Raw genomic sequence first — 20,033 nt, 5'->3', positions numbered from 1 at the left:
TAGACATTGTAATTGTGTCTTACAACAAAAACACGCATCACACAATATATAAACACGGAAAACAACAAGTTTTCTAGTGCACATATCATTTACAATCAATGATAAAAAAACACAATCAAAGCAATCATAATTTCTATGAACTACATTCAACTTTTTATTCTTAAGCAATGAGTTCATATCTTCATTTAGAGCTTCCAAACATTGACGCATATATCAAGAATTACTTGTCTCCCTAAAAATCATAGGTTCATCAAACATAGAACAAGTTAAAGCAGATAACTACAAATTACCAAACATAGAGAATAATATAGGATCATTCCTAACTCCATCTCTAACAAATAGGTAATTTCAATCTCAATTTTCTCATTTAAATTAGTTCTAACATTGCTTTCAATTTCAGAAACCGAATCTTCAAAATTGTTCTTAACATGCTGCCCAGCAGCAACACCAATTTGAAAATCACCAACAAAACTTTCAGTTTCACTATTTTTATCAAACTCCACCACATTTTGAACACAATTGTCAAAATCAGCAATAACAACATTTTCTTTTAAAGAATCAAGGTGTTGTTCAGCAGCAGTTTTCACTCTCAAAACAGAACCATAAGTCATATCAGCATTAACTAAAATGTTATAATGCACACAATCTGATTCACAACAAGTATTATCTACATGTATATCACAAAACTGCACATATTTGTAATCAGCAACAACTTTTTAATTTTCAAAGACTTGCAAAGAAAAACAGTGTTATCCTTTTCAACCTCATAATCAAATTCAACATCAATTTGCACAGTATAAGCAGATTGAACACGAATTTCAGATTCAAGATCAATATTAAGAGGTTTATCATCACAAGAACACATATCTTCACTTTCAACATGTTTCTCAGTAACAAATTGCACATTCAACGCATATTCAGAATCAATATCAACATTATTTAAGTCATCAAAACGCACAATTTTTGATTCACAATTAATATTAACTGAATTTACATCACAAGACTGCACTTTTTCAAAATCAGATTTAAATTCATGAATAACAACAAACTTAGCACAAAATACAGAAACATTTTTGTCATCAAAATCAGCCTTTTTGGTTTTAAAAACAGTCTGTATTTCAACAACTAAAAAAACACAAGAATCAGTTTCAGAATCAATATCATCAATTTCAAAGTTATCATATTGTACACTTTCAGATTCACAAATAATCCGTTGCTCGACAGAACAAGAAACAAGACTAAAAAGTTCAGCTCCTCTCTCTTCTATATCAATCATATTATGCTCCACCTTAATTCGAGTATTATCAAAATCTATGTTTGTTTCACTAAAAACAGAAACAACAACTTCAGATTTTTCAGCTTTCAAACATGGCATTTCACATTCATTGAATGTCACATTATTACTAAAAATAGTTTTAAATCCGGGTCTAGAACAAAACCACAATCTATACCCCGTAACACCATACCTAAGAAAACACAATTTTCAGTTTTCAAATCAAAACCATCAGTGCAAACATGTATTAAAGCATAACACTCAATACACGAACATTAGAAATGTCGACTCTTCTACCCAACCATTTACTTTCGGGACATACACCTTGAAGGGGATAGAGGGTGATCTATTTATCAAATACGCTGCTATAACTACAGCTTCACCCCTAAACATTTCGGGTAAGCCGGATGAAGTCAAAAGACTTCTAACCCTTTCCAAAAGGGTCCGGCTCATCTTCTCGGCCACCCCACTAAATTGGGGGTGCAATGGGGACTGTTTTAATTATTTTAATACTATTTTGCACACAAAAGTTATCAAACTAGGTGTTACAAAATTTTAAACCATTTTCAGTTTGAAGACATTTAATTTTTCAGCCTGTTTTAGATTCAACTTGAATTTTCCAATTTTTAAAAATCCCAAAAACTTCAGATTTATTTTTCATTAAGAAAACCCAAGTTTTTCTTGAAAAATCATCAACAATGGTTAAAAAATATCTAGAACCACCAAAAGCAGACTCACAAAAGGGCCCCCACAAATCACAATGTATATATTCTAAAACATCTTTAGAGCATTCACGTTTGTCAACATGGGGTAAGGGAAAATGTAATAAACGTGAGAAGATGATCTGTTTTGTTCTCGTATATTCTAAAAACTGGTTCAAGGACCCAGCAATATATATAGATCAGATCAGACCGGTTCAACTTGAACGGTCCAGCAATATATATAACAAAAGCATATTGGTTCAGACCAGTCCAGCAAGGCAGCCTGCGAACCGATGAGTCTCGCAAAGGTTTGGGTCGGGTAGCGGGTTGCCGGGTCCGGGCTTCAATTTGGGCGGGTTGGTCGTGTGTGTTTTAGGCCTCAATAATCACCGGCCAAAATATATTACAAACCCAATGAAGACATCAATTTCTGACCTTATGGAAACATTGTTCCGGGATGGAGACGTCATAGTCTAAAGAGTTGCTGCCCTAAGGTCCATGGAGGATTCAGCTTTCGACCCTGTGAAAGCACCACAATCCAATGGAAGCTGTTGCCTTCGACTTTGTGGAGGTAGCAGTCTTTGACTCCAAGGCATGAAGTTTCATTGTTGTTCGGCGGCTCCGTAGCCAAAGAGCTCTGACTCCATTTTTGTCTTTGAGCCTCCTTCACATTCAGGTGCTTTTGGATCTATGTCCAACACTACTAGTATATTAAATTTAAATATAAAGACAAAATAATTTTACACGTAAAAAAAGTAGTTATCAACTAGCTATTTAAATACAAGATCTTTTAAACTTCGCATCAAAAGTAAATATAAATATTTTGAATAGACGATCGAAATATATTTTTATAAAAAATATATGGGGGTTCAAATAATAAAATTTAAAGTTTTTTGAAAAAAAACACTCATGTTCATATATATATATATATTTTTAATCATTTTCGTCTGTTCTACTAAAAATATTTATTTTTATTATAGTAAAGGTAATCATAAATTGCTATTTAAATACCTATTAGTTTTAGTGCAAAGAAAAAAAATATATAAAAATCATCTTAAGCACTAACCAATAAAATATTATTTCATTGGCCCCACCTATAATATTTATTTATCCATTTTAGCGGGGCGGAACCAGAAGTCAAGAAAAGGAAGCTAATTTTCAAATTTACAAAATAATAAAGTCTATTTATACATATATATATATATACACACGATACATGTGTGTTTATTTTCACATAATTTTTATTTTGTCTTATAACTATATTTTAAAATATTCCACGATAACAAATTATAAAACTTTAGTATTTATATATTGTAAATATTTACTTTATATTTTTAAAATTATAAATATGATTTTCATTATAAAGAACATTTTATTATTTCAAAAATTTTAATTTTTTTCACTACATTTATTGTTTTTACACTATTTTTATTTTTTAGAAAATGAAAAATCACCAAACAAAATAGAAGAGGGAGAGGGCCCCTTACCTCCCTCTAGGTCCTCCCCTGCATTTTAGTACGATCACATCGTATCATAACACATTCTTTGTTTGATAAAAAGTTATACACTTGAAATATATTTTAAAATTATTAATCTATTATTAACACACATTCTCTCTATTTCCTTCCGCACATATTAAAATAAATAAGCTCATAAAAATCATTATCTATATCCAACCACCCTTTATCATCCATTTCATTCAAAAATCTTAAATCACTTGTCGTATTCTTGTTCGTTCTCTCTGTGTGATTTGAAAACTCCTCCCTGCCGAACGCCGATGTCGTCGCTCCACCCTAATTATGCGTATGACGCTCCTCCCTAAACCCACCGACAATCCTTGTTGTCATAATTGTGGTTATTCCTCTTTTGTGTGTTTCAGGAACCGACAGTCATTTCCTTTTGGTCTTAATTTCCGGAGAGGTTGATACAGGGCTATTTTCAGGAGAACATTTGAATGCGACTGAGAGAAACGGTGGTTGGAAGCCGGACACGGACAAACCATTCAATTTGGGCTTAATTTTGATATCAGTGATAGATTTGGTGAAAAAAAGCCTACAACTGGTTAACATCTTCAACCTTTGCCGGAAATGGATGATGGCTTGATGGTGGCGCCAGATCTTTGATGGAAAGTGATGATGCTTGGTTCGTACTTGGCTTTGTTCTTGATTCAAAGGATGAGCGTGAGTTGGATATGGAGCAACCGAGTTTTTTATTTTAATTGTCCCTACAAACATGTCCTTCTTGAGAACTTTGGTGAGATTTAATTCAACATCTACTCAAAGATTTGTGTAATTTGAGTTTCAGTTGGAGTATATTATAGTTTATACCTTATTTAAGTGTTATAGTTTGAATTTGAATTATTTTCTTTCTGATACTTCATTTTGATCGATTTATCTGGTATGTTATGATTGGAGTTTAGTTGATGTTCATTGTTATGGTTCGGATGTTAATACATATACTTATAGCAAATATGTTCTCATTTAAAAACTCAATTTGTTAAGCATTAATTTGAGTTAAAAGTGTGAAAACAAACATATTGTGCATTGTATTTTATTATACATATATAGAGTATGCCACAAAAATATGTATTCACTGATCATATACAAAAAAATGTTTACACTATAGACATACATTTTAGTATTTTTACAGGTTTATTAAAGTATAAACATTAAGTAGATAAATTTTCAGCAAATTTACCTAGTTCAAATAACCTAGATCTCTTATAACTCTTTCGATTCATTTTACCTCATCCTTTTCAATTAAATAGTGAATGCATTCATGCACTACATCCATGGGAACATTTAGCTCATTTGGGAGATTTTCAACCCTCCATAAACTATATATATATACATATATATTTTTAATATCTGAAAGCTTATATGAGTTTTCTCCTTTCGATTTTATTACTTTAATCATGTAAGCTTGCAAACTTAAAAATACCTTGTTCAAGTTTTGTGGTGTCAACTAATGACATCATCTAGTAAGTTGTTGACATTCTTGCATTTTTATTTTTATTTATTTTTTAAATTTTAAATTGTTCGAAATCATCCTAAGTCATTCACATGCATGTTAGAAGAATCAGAGGATTGCTAAATAAGAATAATGTTGAAACTATTGCTAGTTGTTACATAAACAAAGTTTGCATCATCCTCCTTTATTTGTGGTTTGGCATTTTCTTGCTAAATGAAAATATTTTTAGAAAAATTGGTTGCCACTTTTCTTTGATTGCTGGGATAATCTGTCGTAGAACCACACACATAAAATTGATATATTTTTTTACTAAAAAGATAAAAGTATATTTTTTTCATGACAATTCAAAAAATATGTATTTATAGATTTGGACCATAAATGAAATACTATAATTTTTTACTATAAAATAAACAAGTTTTATAAAACAAAAAAATATATATATTAACATAAATTTGAATGACAAATTTATAATACTTTTTATTCGATTGTAATTAAAATAACAAATATAAATAATGACCAAGCTAGGAATAAGTCCAAAACATCACATACAATTAGGCATCATTTAACATAATTATGGAATGCCTGAATTTGTGATGTTTGGTTTGTAACTCAAACCCAAATAATTTCTTTTACTATGTAATAAAAAAATATATATATATTTATAAAATATCATTTAAATATATTATTTAAATTCAAATTCAAACACAAATTAAACAAATCTTCAAGTTAACTCGAGTTTGTTTATTTTAGGTTTTATTTTATATTTTATACATTTAAAATAATGAAGTACATTACAAAAAAATATTATATTTGTAACGGAATTTCGTCCTTAAAGATCACGTAGCTAACGTAATTCCATCATTAATTCCGTCTCTAATATCATTAGTGACGTAAAAAGTGAATTTAAAGACGAAAAAATCTCGTTACAAAAATGATATTTTCTTGTAGTGGTAATTAAATTTAATAAATTTTATAATATGATAATTATTAAATATAATATTTTGAAAAATAAATAAATAATAAAAATCTCAAAATAAACAACAATAATAATAATCTCAAAATTTAAAACCCCTTCATATTTAGCATCAATCTTTCGTAGATTAATTTCATTAGTTTAAATAATATACATTAATTAAGCATTTGCTTTTCATACACAAATATCATCCAACTAATAATAATAATAATAATAATAATAATACACAAACTATTTTATTTTTTCCGTTTATTTTTTTCTTTTTATCGTATGTTTTTACTTTCAAATTACTTATAGCTAATTCAAAATATTCTTGGAGAAAGTAAAATGGTGTGTTCTTTTTTAAAAACAAATTAACATATTTTTTAAAAAAATTAATATACATACTCGTTTTTATATTATCTAAGCAATTTTTTATACAATATATAAAAAAATATTTCTTCGAACCATTTCCAACAACAAAAACTCTAAAAGTACTTCATCTTTAATTTAGATAAGCATGCATGATGTTGGCTATTATTATTATTATTATTATTATTATTATATATATATATATTGTAAGGTGATAAGTGATAACTCACTTTAGGGTCAAATAGTTACCATAATGATGATACCACTCGATTTAAAAAAAAAAGTTGTTAAATAAATAAAAAAAAGTATAAAATATAATTAAAATATTTTGGATTGAATATCATATTTTTTTAAAAATAAAAAAATTAATTGTACAAAATTAGAAACCACAGTTATTAGAAAATGTAATGAATATATCGACTTCGATCAAATCAATAATATGTATATATATATATGAATAAACTAATATCGGATAAAGAAAGTACTACAAGGTGGTGTTCATTTTATTTTTTAGTGCTTTGCTTTTCCACTTGAAGATCTTAGTGGAAATCTATATGTATACTAATTTTCTTTACCTTCTTATTTAAAAAAACAAAAAATGAATTTGACTTCCCTCTCTCTCTCTCTCTCTCTATATATATATATATATCACATTGTTTCACATATCATTATATGCTATTTCAAAAGTTTGTATAAATGAAGGTTCATTTCATGCAACATCGATCGATGACTCATCTAACATCGGGGTTTTGCTTACTACTAATCGCCATTTTGTCGATTACATTTTGTGAATCGCGTTCTCTTCCACCACCGATAGCGTATTCCCAACAACATCGTGGATTGATCGAAGTGTCTAAAAATATTATCAAAGATATCATCAAGAAAAGAGATCTTGAAGAAGAAGGGTATCGCTTCACTAGGGTTAGCCCCGGTGGACCCGACCCGAGACATCATTAAATCTTAGTACTCTTCATTTAGAGTACACTACGGCGTAGAGCTTTTCATAGTCGACTTTTCGATTTTTTATTATCAAGAATTCACATTGGATTCATTTTAGGGTTTTTTTTTTTTTTCCTTTCATCTTGTGTCTCTTCTTCGTGCACTTGATCCATCGATCGATTGGTTGCATTCGTTAAATGTAATTCATCATTAGGGGATATTTTGATCTTATGAAAAAGGATAATCCCCTTGGTTAATTAATTTATTACTTGTATTATGTTGTTCTCATTTCAATTTATAGGGCTGTGTTTTTTGTTTCAATATGGCTGTTTAGATAATATAATTTTGTTAATATTTTTGAACATTTTACTCTTACTTTTTTATTTATGGTGATTTTATATAAATTGCATTGATAAAAGCAAAGAAAAAGAAAATATTGAGAATAAATTAAGAAAAATTGTAAATATTATAGGCATTTTAATAGAAATAATAGAAAATATATTAGGACAAATGAATTATATGCAAATACATAATAATCTAAATCCAATGTTCAATAGTCACTATATATATATATAGTTATGGTAAATTATTTTTTTAGTCCGATATTTCAAACATAATTCATTTAAAGTCTTAAAAATGATAAAGGATGTCATTACAAGACTAAATAAATAGTTTACCAAAATATTTGAAAAAAACAAATTCACGTATCGCTGACGTGACGATTACATGTCAGCGCCACATCAGCAACGACAAGCCAACGTGTCAAGTCCTACGCCGAATGACCATTTTAGTGAAATTCTTTTAGTTAAGGGACTATTTTCAAATTAGGTCCACTTAAAATTCTAAAATAATAAAGGGAATTAGATACCGAACTAAAAAATCAGTTTACCCTTATATATATATATTTATCGAATTCATCATTTTTTCCTTATCGTATAAAATATATACGTCCAATATAAGTTTATAGTATAATCAATTCTATTAAACTTTATTTTGATTATATTATTATATTGACAAGTTAGTCATGTGCTAATATTTTATAGCATTCGGGGTGTGTTTGTTTGGGGGATTGGATTTCCAATCCACTATTCATCCAATTTTTTTTCTTAAAAAATATCACATCAAATACTTATTTTTTATTTTTTATATTATACTAAAAATCAATTTTACATTCAAAACATCACATCAAAACTCATTTATATCACATCATACAACTATTCAAATTTAAAATTTTTATTATTCAAATCCCAACTCAAAATCCAAACTCCCAAACAAACGTATGGTTCATCATACAATTATGAACTAAAATTTAATATGTAATACACAATTTTATTATTATTATTATTATTATTATTATTTTTGAAACGCTTGTAACACACAATTTATGGTTCGGTTCTTTTGAAAATTAGTTTCAGTTTTTTTCTTTTTTTCTTTTTTTCTTTTTTTCTTTATTCTCTATAAAATATAATATCCATTTAATTATTTTAATTATTTAATTATATATATATATATATATAAAGAGTCAACCTAACATGATGATGCTGATTAAGATCCTATTTGATGCTGATTCATCCTAAGAAATTAATGCATGTATCTATACACGTTCACTTTTATAAATATAAAAAATAATGTCGTATAAATTTTATTATATCATTCATATTTATATCAATTCAATGATATACTCTTTCCGGTTGATAAAATATAATTACGTGAGTTTGATTGGACACAAATATTAAAAAATGATGATATTTTGAGGTAAATAAAAAGTAAAATAGAAGTATTATAGCCAGTTTATTACTATTCGATAGAAAAAAAAAAAAGAAGTAGTAGGGTAAGTAAAAAAATGGTAAAAAATTGATTATTATTTGTTAAAGTAAGAATAATAAAATTGTAGATGGATAAAATTATTTTCTATAAATAAATTGTACATAAGTTTAACATACAAACAAATAAAAAATAGTGAGATAATTTTGACGAACGAAAAAAATATAAAATTTTAAGTTTGTTACTTGTGGTCTTTTTTATTATACACAGGTGTAAGATGGTAAGGTTTCTATAAAATATCATATTAATAATGTTCAAAATTATTAATGTATTGAAGCTAGAAATATTTTCATATTATTCAGTGTATATTTAATTGAGGAATTGAGTATTATAAATTAATGGGCTTTTGCTAATATAAATAAAAATATGATCTTTTCCTACCTTTTTTAATGAAATAAATTTTGATGTAAAAAATATAAAATATATTATTTTAGTGTGAATATTTGACGTTTTTTAAATGATCTTTTTATTTTTTCTTTATAACGAGTGTTTTGATTTTTTTTTTTAATTTTTGTATAAAATATCTTTTATTTATTATTATTTTTTTTGGAGAATTGCAATTGAAAAATAGCGTTGGAAGAATATAACGATAGTGTAAAATAACTTTAATTATCATATGATAAATAATTGATAATACATATCTATACAACAGTACATTTTAACAATAATAAAAAACAATAAATAGTAATTAAATATTTGATACTCTCTCCGTCCAAATCGGCCTTCTGGGATTTAATAGTAGATTTAAAAATAATATTTTATTTTATTTATTTATTTATTTTATGACGTGAGAATCCACAGCCGCTACCCGAAAGTGCGCATTGAGTAAACCTCCGGTCGAACCTAATATCCTGCAAATTAGGTCCGACGGATAAGTTATACTAGGCGAACCTGGCAGGTGACCTGAGGAAGTGTGTAAGATGTTTTCGCATTTGTAGCTTTTGATTTTATGGATAAAGTAATTGCATGTATAATAGTATGTTTGTAATTTAAATAAAAATTAAAAGATATTTTGGTATTAGTGTATAAAAAATTTTCTTAAAAAAAAAATACTTTTGAATAAAATAGACGAAAATAATAAAAAAAATATTTTTCTTTGAGACTAAGAGAATATAATATTTTGTAAAATTAAATAAGTATCTAATTTTTTTATTTTTTATTTTTCATGAAAAAGTTACTAGTAATAAATAATATAATTTTTTAATCTCTAGTAATAATATAATTTTTTAAAAAAGTTGATGTAATTAATAAAGTCCATATCTGAATGGAGCCTAACTAACCAACCAACCAACTAATTAAGTTATAAGCTTAATTAATTAATGGTTTTTGGTTAGGAAAGTGTGATTATACATATATACATATATATAAATATTAAATAAATAAATAAATAAATAAGTGTGGAAATCCTAAAAGAAGAGACGAATAAGCAAATGGTGGTGACGGTAACAGACACACTTTCCAGCATGAAGTTGTCCGCACATGCACATTACATTGCATGCATCCTACGTGTCCCTTAAATAAAAATTCAACTTTTTTTTTTTTTTTTTTTCCCGTAGTTTAAGGTATATTAATATTATATTGATATATAGTAAAAATAATATAGAAATGACAAAAATAACCTTATTAGTATGGTGTGATATAAATGTAATGACATTTGTGTAATATATTGTAAGTTGTAGGGGTATTTATAATGTTAGGTAGATAGTACAGTTACTGAAAAAATAAATAAATATTTTGTTATGAGACGGACCAAAATGAAAAAATTAATAGTTTGTTATGAGACAGAGAAAGTAATTTACTCTCTCCGTCCCAGATATTTTTGGGCATATTGCCGTAGATACAAAAATTTAGGTAAAATATAATTAGTAGATAATTAAGAAATATATTAATAAAAATAATTATAAATTAAGATTAAGATAAATAAATAGTTTAATTAAAATTAAGAAAATTATAAAATTAAAAATTTAAAAAGTGATTAAAGTAAATAATTATATTTCTAAAAATAGATATGATAAGTTATAATGAGGTGGACAAAAATAAAAAATATAGTCAAATTATATAAGACGAACTATTAATTAAAATTAAATCAAATCAAATTAAAATTAAATTATAAGAATATTATGGTAGTTGATATGTGTGTTTGATGACTGATGACCTCCTTTTTTAAAAAAAAAAAAAAATAAAATAAAATAAAATAATTATTATTAATTTATTATTTCTATTTATTTAATTAGAATGAATCGAGACGATTGTGCTTTTTTGGCGGCGGAGTAACGACAGCCGACGTATTATCCACAACCGACGCCATCATTAATTATATTGCGGCCTGCCGACGTTCTTTCTAAGTTTATCCATACCACACTCATCTACTAACTTTTTCCAGTTACTTTTTCATCTATTCCGTCTAATTTGCCCATTTTATTTGGACACAAAATTTTAAATATTATGTAATTAATAAATTTTTAAAAGATATATTAATAAAAGTAATTATAAATTAAAATTAATATAATTAATAATTTGATTAAAACAAAAAAATATAAATTACTTTCTCTGTCTATTTTCTAAAAGATTATTCAAAATTTTGTAGTAGATTAGAATTTCTTTTTTCAAAATTTTTTTCAATGTGATTCCCAATATATATATATATATTTTATATTCTTATAAAAATCAACATTCGACATAAAGTATTATTTTATTAAATTATCGACCCAATTCTTTATATTCTATATAAAAAAATTCAAATCAAAACATTAAACAAACAAACTTTAATTTTATTAAAGATGTGAAGTTTTAAATTTAGATAGAAATATTTATTTTTTAAATGAGAGAGAGAAATGAAAGAATTTTGAATGAGTCGTATGATATTACTCCCTCGGTCCTAGATAAGATGGATATTACTGTAGATACGAGAATTTAGGTAAAGTATAATTAGTAAGTAATTAAGAAGTATATTAATAAAAATAATTATAAATTAAGATTAAGATAACTAAATAATTTAATTAAGATTAAAAAAATTTTAAATTTTAAATTTTAAGATATAATTAAAGTGTATAATCAATTTTCGAAAAAAAAAATGACAAATTATGTGGGACAAACAAAAATAGAAAATGAGAACAAACTATGTGGGACGAGGGAGTTTATGTTTTGTAATTAATTAAAGAGTAAACTGATTTTTTAGTCTACTAACTAGATTCCTTTATTATTTTAGTTTCGTAACTGGAGTTTGTCATAAACTAATCTCGTAAGTGAAAAAATTTTATACTTTTAGTCCTCCGGCGCCAAAAATGCCTACATGGCACCCGCATAGCTCGCCAAAGGACACATGTCTGCCAGGTCAGCGACACTTGCTGGACACGTGAATTTGTTTTTTCTTAATTTTTTAAAAAAGGTAATTTTAATTTTTTTATTTAAAAATTTAAAAATTTTCAAAAAAAAGTAAAAATAAAAATTTAAGATCTAAAAAATTTTAAATTTCTTTGAAATAACAAAAAAATTCATGTATCCACCGGTTGTAGTTGACCTAGTGGACACGTGTCCTCTGGCGAGCCAAATGGGTGCCACGTAGACATCTCCGGTATCAAAGGACTAAAATTGCGAAAATTTTACACTTACGAGACTAGTTTGCGACAGATTTTTGTTACGAGATTAAAATGAAAAAGAGGTCCAGTTATGTGACTAAAAAATTAATTTTTATTTATATTTGTTAAGTATGTTTTGATTTATTAAATTTTTAAAATAGAAGTGTCTATTGTCATGAGACATAGAAAAATAGGAAAAAACTTATCAACTATTTCTATTTTCGTATGTTATACCTTATTTGTCTTTTTCTAAATTTTAGAGTAGATATTATAAATATGATTAAAAATGTTTTGTTCAAATATGTTTTAGAATAATAAAAAATTGAATATAAAATAAATATTTGATGTGAGTTTAATAAATATATATTGGATATAATGTTTGGAATAGATAATTAAATTTAAATGTTATATTTTAAATGATAAATAACTTTTAAATGTGATATTGTTTAGATAAAATATTTTATGAATAATGTAAACAAGATATAGAAATTTTCTTGAGTCAAAAGATTGATTATCAAATTTCTTTACACTCCACAAACAACAGTTTTTTATTATTTGAACTTTATATTTTTTTAATTTTTTTTATAAAATATTATATCATGTATTATTTTAATACCAAATCTAAATTAAAAATTTTAAATTTCATCAAAAGGAACATTCAAATCAATTAAACATTTATAAACAAGATACAAAAATAAATTATAGAGATGATTATGTTATGCAAATATAAAATAGACAAACAGTACATACTTTTATTTATTATGTTAAATGTTCCTATGTTCATACTTACTAGAAATATGAATATATTTTTTTCGGTGAAATCAACGATAACATGTATTGTCAATTAATATACGATATTTGTATGATATTAGTGTAATTTGCATGTTTTTTTTCATTATATCATATACTATTTGTCATTATATATGCAGTGATATCATAATTGCATTGAATTATAAAATTCAGCACTTGCACCCACGGACGGATCTACCAAGGGACTTGAAGGGCAGCTGACCCCCAAGTTTCAATTTTTATTTATTTTTAGTATAAAATATTACTCCATTTGTTCCTTGATAAATTATTATTATTATTTTTTGTCCGTTCCATAACGAAGTATTCATTTCGTTTTTTTAAGTAACTATACCATCTACCTAATATTACAAATACTTTTCTAATTTACAATATATTACACAAATATCATTATTTTTACATTATACAACGCTAATAAGGTTAGTTTAGTCTTTTTATCTTTATTTTTACAACATCTCAATATAATACTAATATTTCTGAAACTCCGTGGACAAAAATAAATAGATAAATATGAGATGGTGGGAATATTTTTTTATATATAATTTAAATAAATTGTCCCTCAAAGTCTCAAGGAATTTATTTTACAAAGTATAAATTTTATTTTATTTCATGTTTTTACAATCTCTTACTATTTTATTTTTTTTTATAAACACTAAATTGTCGGTTCAACCAAAAATAACAATTCAAAAATTTTAAAATTAAAAACAAATTATAGAAATTGATTGATTAGACAGTTTCGCCCCAGCGTTCAAAAGTTTATTCCGTCACTACGTGCGCCATAATATATATATATATATAATGATGACTAAAAGGGGTTAATTTTTGTGTAATAGTTTGTCATTTCTTGTTGTTGTTTAGCCCTTTTGTGAATGATGAAATAAAGCCAAGAAGATGACTAGATTATAACTAAAATATATAGTTATTGTTCATATAAAAGATTTCATAAATAACATATGCCCCAACTTTATTATATTGATTATGTGTGTGAATTTAATTTATCAATATGCTGTTGAATGAATGGTATAAATAAATTTGTTAAATCACGTAATATTATTTTATTCGTCATGAAAATATGTGCTCATTTGAAGGAATTTTTTTAAGGTAAAAAAAATCGAAAAAATAATATTTTTTACTTTAAAAAAATTTGACAATAAATTTATATGATAATTAAAAAAAGAAAAATAAACTTAAATTTATATAACTTAGGTAGTATAACGCTAATGTCGTTCAAAATGTTAATTAATTAATTTTTAATTTAATAATGGTTAGATGATTATGTAGTTTTAGAATTATAAAATTTTAAACCTACTAATAATAATAATAATAATAATAATAATAATAATAATAATAATAATATGAACAACTTTCAACATTCATCTATTAAATAAATCAACTAAAGTTTGTTTGGCTTGTGTTTTAAACGATTTTTTTACTATTAAATATTTTTAATAAAAATATATTACTGTTTTTTTCAATAAAATATTATATCAAAATATTATTAAAATTAAAATTAAAGATAAATAAATAAATCAAATCTAAACAAAAACCAAATAACTTTATTTAATAAGGTATAAAATTAGCTGAATTGAGGTTGGGTTTGTATGTGTCTTTCAAAGTGAAACCTCATTATTCATTAATTTGCTCCTTTCTCTTCCAAAAGTTCAACATTTTATTTTATTTATTTTATTATTTTTGTAATGTCACATTATACTAAGGTTGATAACACTATAAATTATAAATACTCTAAATTTATATTTATTTATATCAATATTATTACATTAAATTGAACTTCAATAGCAAAAAAGTCATTAGATACAAAATATATATATAAAATAAAATAAGATAAAATACTACAAATTACTATTTAAATACTTTCTCCGTCCCGAAATTAAGTATCCATTTGCTTTTTGTATGTAGTTTTAGAAATATTAGTATTATATTGAGATATAGTAGGAATAAAGTAGAAATGACTAAAATAACCTTATTAGTATGTGTGATATAAAAGTAATGATATTTGTGTAATATATTGTAAGTTGTAAGGGTATTTGTAATGTTAGGTAGAAAGTACATTTACTAAAAAAAAAAGGAAATAAATACTTTGTTATAGGACGGATTAAAATGGAAAAATGAATACTTTGTTATGAAACGAAGGAAGTACAATTTTTCCGTCCGCTAAAATTATGTAATTATTCCTTTTTGTGTCATCTGTTTATAATAAAAAAAAACTTTATCCATCTATAATTTTATTATTCTTACTTTAATAAAAATAATTAATTTGCCACTATTTTTTTTTATTCTTTTAATAATTCTTTTTATAATATATCCACTTTGCTTTCTTAGCCTTTAACATTAAAATATTACTCCTTTCATTCCAAACATTCTACAATTATTATTTTTTTTAATTTGTCACAAACTCAACGTGACATTTTCGAATTTAAAAATAATTAATTATATATATAAATATATTTTATTCTATTCTATTAAATCACTCAAATAATAAATAAATAAATATATATTTCTCTCTTCAACACATGATTTAATCTACAAATTATCTCAAATTACCTTATCTACTATCATTCATTTAAATTCTGATGCTGAACTCAAATGTTGCACACTGTTTAAAACTGAGAGTATTATATTTTTAGTCTATGTGCCCAACCAAATTTATATAATTATATAATTAATTTTACCATGCAGATAAAGTATTCTTTTTTAGTCTCTATACCAGAAGTAAAAATTTTCTTGTAGTATACTTTGAATTTTTTACCCCCAATTTTTTATTAAGAAATTCCCATTATTCATATATATATATATAATATTCTCTTATAAAATAGTACTCCCTCCATCCTACATAATTTATTCATATTTTTTATTTTTGTCTGTTTTGTTTCATTTTTTGGAAAATTGATTATATATTTTAATCATTTTTTAAAATTTGAATTTTAAATTTTTTTAATCTTAATTAAACTATTTAGTTATCTAAATGTTAAAACATATAATTATTTTTACTACATAATAATTATTTTTACTAATATACTTCTTAATTACTTACTAATTATATTTTACCTAAATTCTAGTATCTACTGTATCGAATCCATATTATCTAGGAGGGAGTATACACTACAAGAAAAAATCATTTTTGTAACAAAATATTTTTGTCTCTAAATCTACTTTTTCCGTTACTAATGACATTAGAGACGGAATTAGGAATGGAATTACGTTAGCTACGTGAACTTTAGGGACGGAATTCCGTTACAAATATATTACTTTTTTGTAGTGATATGTAAGTACTATTTAAATAAAAAATAAATAAAAGTTTAAATACAAAATCAAAGTAAATAAACCTTGGATTAGGGTTTACATGAGTGTGTATATTTTTGTATTTTTTAATAACTACATTTTTTTTATATTTGGTAAGATAAATTGTATTAGTAATATAAAAGTAATATTTTATATTAAATTATTAATTTTTATGAGTGAATAATATATATATATATTATATTTTAATCGAAATAAACCCCCTATATATATATTTATACATAGTTTAAGGGTTAAGCTTATCATCAATTCATGTATATTTGGTCAGACAACCTTTATTTTGACACCACATCATTGCATTTTAAATAGCCAAAAATAATATTGGGTTTGTGTCTTTTGTTTATTTCCTTTAATTTGATGCATTGTGCAAATCTGATCTGTCTCTATGTTTTTTTTTGCATGTATAAATATCGAATCATTCTCATCATTTGGGCACTTCAAACTAAACCCTTTCATTTTCATTATCTTAATTTCTTACAAATTTGATCAAAATAATTTTTTTTTGGCTACTAAGTGATGGGAATTTTTAGGGTTTTGTTTCTTGGTGCGATGATCGTTTTATCGTTGTGTGGGGCAAGCTTAGAGGCGCGCAGTCTGTTCTTGTCCGGGCAAGGACAAGATGACGGCTATCGCACACGTTTGGTTTTGGAGGGATCGAGGATTAGATACTATCGGGGAAGAGGATTGTCGGGAGTGTATGGTGGAACCACAAGAGCGGCGCCCGGGGGGCCAGATGGTCAACACCATTCTAGATCGCCGGCATTGTCGTAAATTTGTGGATTGATGTTTTTGATGTTTTTGGATGTTTATGTGGGATTTTATGTCAAGAGACGTTGATCTGTGATTCTTGTTTTTTGGTATAATTATTTATAATTCACTTGTGATTTGAAAATTCTGCATTGTTTATTTCATAATTTAGACACTGTAATTTATCCTCGTATTTTAAAAAATATTCTAAAGAATATTTTAAACTTATAATAAAAGATTGGTGAAGGCTATTGTTGTGCAATTACAACAATTTGAAAGATTCGCTATAATATTTTAAAAAATGCTAGGGGTGATTGCATAATTTCTAAATTACGAAGGTAATTGAAGCAACTTTTTTAGACTTAAAGATAAATTATAAGTAATTTTGTCTCTCTCTTTTTTTTTTTTTTTAATATCTTATGGGTTTACTTATATTTATTTGTCCAATATTGTGATGGATTCTTAAGAAAATTAATCAAACAACAAATACAATTTTTACAAAGAAACAGTAAACAAAAGTTACCTTATGATCTAATACCTATTTTTCACTAAAAACATTAATTTTTAACATTTGGTTGTTTACTCAATATTTCTTAATAGAACAATTTCTCATAAATATTACTTTTTTTTTGTCACAACTAAATTGTCTAATTTAGATTAAACACATGTGTAATTAGTAAGTAATAAAGAAGTGTAGGATAAATTATGTGGAATGGAAAAAATAGAAATAGTAGACAAATTAAGTGGGACAATGAGAGTATTTAAAAATACAAATATACGTACACCTTAATATAATATATACATTATCCATTTATAAAAAATTAATAATTCAACATAAAATATTATTTTTTTATATTACTAACACATATTTCTATACTACATATAAAAAATTAATTTATCCAAAACACTAAGTGAACTTGCTGATTATCTCAAAAAATTAATTTATCCAAAATACTGAGTGAACTTGCTGATTATTTCTGGACTATTTATTAAAATTATCTTTAAAAATATTACATACAACATATATATATATATATATTGTATTTAACACTTAGCCATGCCAATTACAAATAAAAATATAATGGACCTTATCTTAATATGTTACAGAAGAAATGTGTGTTTTCATGGAAATATTATCATAAACGCTTATTTTTACTAACAATTGCTCTTTTTTCTCATTAATTATAATTAAAATAAATTAAATAATTAAATAATTATTGTCCCAATCTTATAATTCCTCCATCCAACTTGTTCAGTATTTTTGGTACGGCTAAATAATTTGTCTTTTTTAAACTTTATTTAAATTTTGAAATTTTAATATTAATTAAAATATTTAATTATCTTAATAATAATTTATAATTATTTATACTATAAAATAATTATTTTTACTAATATATTTTTAATTATTTATTTTTGTATTTACGTATACAAGATATTTGGTGTGAGATGAGAAAAGTACTATATATAATTTGGCCTGGGAAGTTTTCTCTCATTTTTTTTTCAATAAAAATGTCACCTATATTATTTTATCATTTTTCTATACTTATTTATCCTTTAAATAAGTTTAGAAAAAATATATTAAATTTTTTTATGGCCTGCCTGTGTTTTTTTAATGTTTAGAAAATTTTAGAATATTTGTAATTTTTTAGTCTCATTTAAGCTGTCTAGTTTCATGTAGATACTGAAGTGTAATTACTAAATAATCAAAAAATATATTGGTAAAAATAATTATGATATAATATAAATAATTATAACTTAAAATTAAATAAATATTTAATCTAATTAAGATTAAAAAATTACTCCTATAAATTATGATATTTAAAATTTGATTAAAGTTTATAATTATTATCTTTTTATATATATATATATATATATATAAAAGACAAATTATGTTAAACTAAAGAAATAAAATTAGTAAAAAATAAAATCAATATAAAATTAGTAAATGAAAAAGTACTATAAAATAACACTCCCTTCGTCCCATAACTAAGTATCCATTTACTTTTTGCATATTGATCTTTGGATATTAATTATTATATCAAAACGTATTACAAATCAAGGAAAAATTGCAAAAATATTTCTATTACTATCTTATAATACTAATATAATGACATTTGTATACAAAATTATAGAAATATAAGGATATTTTTAACGTTAAGTACAATGACACAAAAAGGTAAATGAATACCTTGTTATGGGACGGAGGGAGTATATATCATCTAATAGTAATACGGGTCGATGCCTAATTTACATATAACATATCAATTAAATTCTCTATGGTTATTTTTTCTTTACTTTTTAAAAATTTTTAATAAAACATAAAATAGCTTACCAAAAAATTATTCCAAATTAGGTTATTTGAAGTTTTATATTCTTTTTCGTTTTAAACATAGTTCAATATTTGTTCAATACTATAATTTGATAATTAAATGATATGATAAAAAGAAAAAGTATATATATATATACATTTTTTTTTGAATGATACGATGATGATAAAATAGTGTATGTTTATTGAATAAAAAGTATAATTAATTATTTTTTATTTTAAAAAT

At 24.7% G+C, this 20,033-nt stretch overlaps 1 protein-coding gene across 1 annotated transcript; it reads left to right on the top strand.

The window, feature by feature from the left end:
* The first annotated feature begins 6,960 nt into the window (after nucleotides 1-6,960).
* LOC127266129 (CLAVATA3/ESR (CLE)-related protein 33-like) lies at nucleotides 6,961-7,331 on the top strand. The gene has a single exon (XM_051296268.1). The coding sequence runs from the start codon at nucleotides 6,965-6,967 to the stop codon at nucleotides 7,223-7,225; it is 261 nt and encodes an 86-aa protein (XP_051152225.1). The 5' UTR covers nucleotides 6,961-6,964; the 3' UTR covers nucleotides 7,226-7,331.
* The last annotated feature ends 12,702 nt before the right edge of the window (nucleotides 7,332-20,033 follow it).

The sequence above is a fragment of the Andrographis paniculata genome, unplaced genomic scaffold (genome assembly GCF_009805555.1).
Source record: "Andrographis paniculata isolate CXL003 unplaced genomic scaffold, ASM980555v1 Contig74END, whole genome shotgun sequence".
NCBI classification, from domain to species: Eukaryota; Viridiplantae; Streptophyta; class Magnoliopsida; order Lamiales; family Acanthaceae; genus Andrographis; species Andrographis paniculata.
This window is presented reverse-complemented; position numbering and strand designations above follow the sequence as displayed.

Coding starts and splice junctions, on each gene's coding strand:
- LOC127266129 (XM_051296268.1), top strand. CDS start 6,965: ATGAAGGTTCATTTCATGCAACATCGATCGATGACTCATCTAACATCG.